The sequence below is a fragment of the Limulus polyphemus genome, unplaced genomic scaffold (genome assembly GCF_000517525.1).
Source record: "Limulus polyphemus unplaced genomic scaffold, Limulus_polyphemus-2.1.2 Scaffold5965, whole genome shotgun sequence".
NCBI lineage: Eukaryota > Metazoa > Arthropoda > Merostomata > Xiphosura > Limulidae > Limulus > Limulus polyphemus.
This window is the reverse complement of record NW_013671575.1, coordinates 34,517-38,450: the sequence shown is the minus strand read 5'-3', so window position 1 is coordinate 38,450 and position 3,934 is coordinate 34,517. Positions and strand designations below refer to the sequence as shown.

The 3,934-nt window shown below is 40.3% G+C and overlaps 1 protein-coding gene across 3 annotated transcripts in view; it reads left to right on the top strand.

Annotated features, from left to right (window-relative positions):
* The first annotated feature begins 3,036 nt into the window (after window positions 1-3,036).
* The window catches only part of LOC106473201 (connective tissue growth factor-like), an 11,933-nt gene continuing 11,035 nt past the window's right edge, over window positions 3,037-3,934 (top strand). For all 3 annotated transcript variants that reach the window (XR_002613612.1, XR_002613611.1, XM_022401687.1), the window contains exon 1: window positions 3,037-3,356. Coding sequence is in view for 1 of the 3 variants with exons in the window: in XM_022401687.1 (XP_022257395.1) it covers window positions 3,144-3,356 (213 nt within the window). In the remaining 2 variants the exon portion in view is untranslated. The remainder of the gene's footprint in view (window positions 3,357-3,934) is intronic.

The following is a 3,934-nucleotide window of genomic DNA, read 5'->3' as shown; positions in this document are numbered from 1 at the left end:
TGCTCTGTCCATCACGGGTATTGAAACCCGGATTCTAGCGTTGTAAGTCCGCAGACATACCGAACATTTAGGGAACGTGGCGACTAGCTTATCATCGTGAGTGCTTATTTAATTATTGTTTATTTAATTATTTTTTTTTCCTCTGTGGACAGACAGGGCGTGGCTTAGTGGTTAGCTTGCCCTGGCTGTGAATTCGAGGATTTATCATACCAACTTGTTGCTACAAAAACGTGGTTTCTATTTTGGAGTTTTGGAGCCGTGGGTGCGTTACAAGAGCGACAGTCAAATCCCAATATTATGTCATACAAGAGAAGCTCAGGAGATGGCGGTGAGTGCTATTTATTCATTGCCTTTCCTCTAGTCTATCAGGTTAAACTTAGGTATGACTCTACACAAGTTATCCTTATATAGTTTTTCGCTAAAATTCTTAAACAACATTGATTAGAAAAAGAAAAAAACTTAAATGATAGCGTTCATTTATAACATCTGTGATACAATGATTAGGCTTGTACTGTAAACTAACAATATATTTAGCCACATATTACAGAATCTTGAGAAAAAGGATTCAATAACCTTCCCAATTGCCAATCAAAATTCCTCACAGTTGAAGCCCTCACTTAGGGCCGCGTTCTGTCTCATGTTCTCTCTCTCTTTTCTTTTTTTACAAGATATAGATATGACCAAGGACTCAGAACGAGCCGGAAACGTTGTCTCGCAATAATAATAATGAGAAACGTCCGTAAAAAAAAAAAGCTCATTCGAAACGTTGGCTAAGACTCCGAGTCGGTTGCTGTGAATAGAAAATTAATAAATGTGAAAAGTCTGGATTCAAATATAATTTAATCTGACTTTGGTGGAGGTAGGATGATTGAACCCTTGCGATACTAGGGGTCGATGGATTCGCAATGTTCCGGTCGTAATGATGAAAATCACTCCCAACGGATGGCCAGGTGGTTAGTCTTAACCTGCTAAATTAGGGACGGCTAGCGCAGATAGCGCTCGTGTAGCCTTGCGCGAAATCCAAAACAAACAAACAAACAAATCACTCCCAACGGATCAGTTGTATTCACAACAAGATGTCATTAATTATCATTAGGTCGTCCCCCGACACAACGAGCGACCGTGTTAGCAAAAATATGAAAAATTAATTAACCTTCATTCCAGAACAGACGGCAGAGGTTCATTAATTATATAAGGACAGGTTTTCAGAAAACACGTGCGGCACGAGCTTCACGGTGTCCTTAAATGTATTCTAAATGGCACATTTCTCTTCTCAGAGCTGAGGGGAGAAATTGATTAGGGTAATCAGCGAGTTAGTCATTTTCGCCTTATTTACTCGGCAATCGAAGGGCTAGGAAACGACTTTTTAACGACTGTTATTAGAGTGTAACAATAATATATGACCACGACAACGTTCGCCCAAATCAAAGTTTAACTCACTCAGACGTCATCTGCAGGTCGTCTTGCCTCTTGATAAATGTTAAAGATACGTAGATTATCCAAGTTTAGAAAGTAACGTTTATATTTAACACTTATTGTATTTTTTATTTTTTTTGTAGAAAGAAAAATAATACATCAAACTTTTGAAATACAGTAAAAATAAAAAAGCCTATTCATCGTCGTCTGAATTATAGCTCCATTATTCAGTTTTTTTAACTTCGTTGACGGAAAAAATGTATGAATAATTTCGGCTTTATAATCTCGCCGTATTTTTATGTACATATCAAAGACTGTATTTATATTGGTTGCCCCCCAGTGGTACAGCGGTATGTATGCGGACTTACAACGCTAGAATCCGGGTTTCGATACCCGTGGTGGGCAGAGCACAGATAGCCCTTGTGTAGCTTTGTGCATAATTAAAAGCATTATATTGGAACGTTTGGTTTCGATAATTCAATACCATCGGAGAGATTACTAATATTTGATATCTACTTATACAAGAAGAAAAAATGGAGGATTATTCTGTTAACGCTTCTTAACGAACTTACTTATTAGATAAAACAGGAAATCCATTTTCTGATCTTTCATGGCTGACAAATAATGTGATAACATTGTCAGACATTAAAGAAACAGATGTAATTAATCTTGACGCCATATTTATAGATTGATGAAATCAGTTTGGTTTGTTTTTGAATTTCGCGAAAAGCTACACGAGGGCTACCTGCGATAGCCGTCCCTAATTTAGCAGTGAAAGACTAGAGGGAAGGCAGCTAGTCATCACCACCCACCGCCAACTCTTGGGCTACTCTTTTACCAACGAATAGTGGCATTGACCGTCACATTATAACGCCCCCACGACTGAAAGGGCGAGCATGTTTGGTGTGAGAGGGATTCGAACCCGCGACCCTCAGATTGCAAGTCGAGTGCCTTAACCACCTGGCCATGCCAGGGCCTCATCAGAGAAACTTAAGGTATGAAAATTACGTGTTTTTACATATTTTGGCATAAAGCTACACAGAGGGCTATATGAGCTCTTCCCACCACGGGTATCGAAACACGGGTTCTAGCATTGTAAGTCAACAGACATACATACGGCTGTGCCACTGGGAGGGGGGGAGGCACCCGGTGGGAGAGTGGTAAGTTTCCTTACTTAAAACACTAAAATCCATGGTTCGATTCCCCGCAGTGGACACAGCAGAGAGCCCAATGTGGCTTTGCTCCAAAACAAACAGTCTCAATCGTATATTTACGTACTATTCCGAATAAAAAAACCTAAACTGCCACCTAACAAAAACCATAGAAACCAGAGAGGGGGAAAAAAAAGTGTAAATTGCTTTAGTGATAGTTTGGTTGATTTATAGACAGGTAAGGGAACTGTTTATGTTATTTATAAGAAACACTAGAAAGGTAAGGTTAAAAAAACACTTAGAATGACAACGTTTTTAATTACAACTTTATTATTTACTGTGAATTATTCTCAAACCAGCTGTTTAGTATAGCTCACGTCATCACTTAGAGGGCGCTGCGGAGCACAAAAAGACCGATACATTTTGGGGAAGGTGCGAAAGTACCAGACAGTTGGTCCGAGCACGCGATGACAAGCGTTACGTGTTACTGAACAGAGAAGGGAAGGGTATCAAATCGCGTGATTTACTTAGACGTGGAGGATTCCTTGCTAACCTCCCGCGCTAGTGTGCCAGGAAATGAACGTGCATTGGGTCCAGCTGGTGCGGCGGTGGACGGAGATGGTCACCGAAAGATCACACGAGCAACAAGCTCTGTTGAAAGTCACCAAGGCCGTGACTCTCGGATTCCTCGTGATAACGATGTTTAATGACGCCCAAAGTCAACATGGGCCGTGCTTCGGGTGTGAAGAGTACCGCCAGACTCACCCCAACTCTCACCCTTACGAAAAGGTAGGTGATTTCCGATCGTCACCTGAAATAAATGTTGTTGAGCCGCTAACGTGTGGCTATCGCATTTAGTTTAACTGGCTAAACGAGTCTTGGGAACCTGGGTTGTAGAGCTAAACAGTTCATTGGAGTTAAACCGCACAGAATTTTACACTATAATAAATTATTATATATGTGACTTGTCGTTACGTTGATTCAATGTCTTTATTTTTTTAACCTAGTAAGCAACACCCTAAGTAAGTTTTCCAAGTTAAGCTGACATGTGTAAAGATGCACTATGCTTGAAACCTTCTTTTTTAACATGAATACAGAACACTCGGACACTACACTCAAACTTCATCCGAGTTCAGATTCCCCAATCAACGGATATCATAACGTTAACTATAGTGTCTTTGGTTTACTCGTTTGAGTGTAGTGTCTTTGGTTAACCCTTTTGAGTGTAGTGTCTTTGGTTAACTCGTTTGAGTGTAGTGTCTTTGGTTAACTCGTTTGAGTGTAGTTTCGTTGGTTAACTCGTATGAGTGTAGTGTCTTTGGTTAGGTCATTGGAGTGTAGTGTCTTTGGTTAGGTCATTGGAGTGT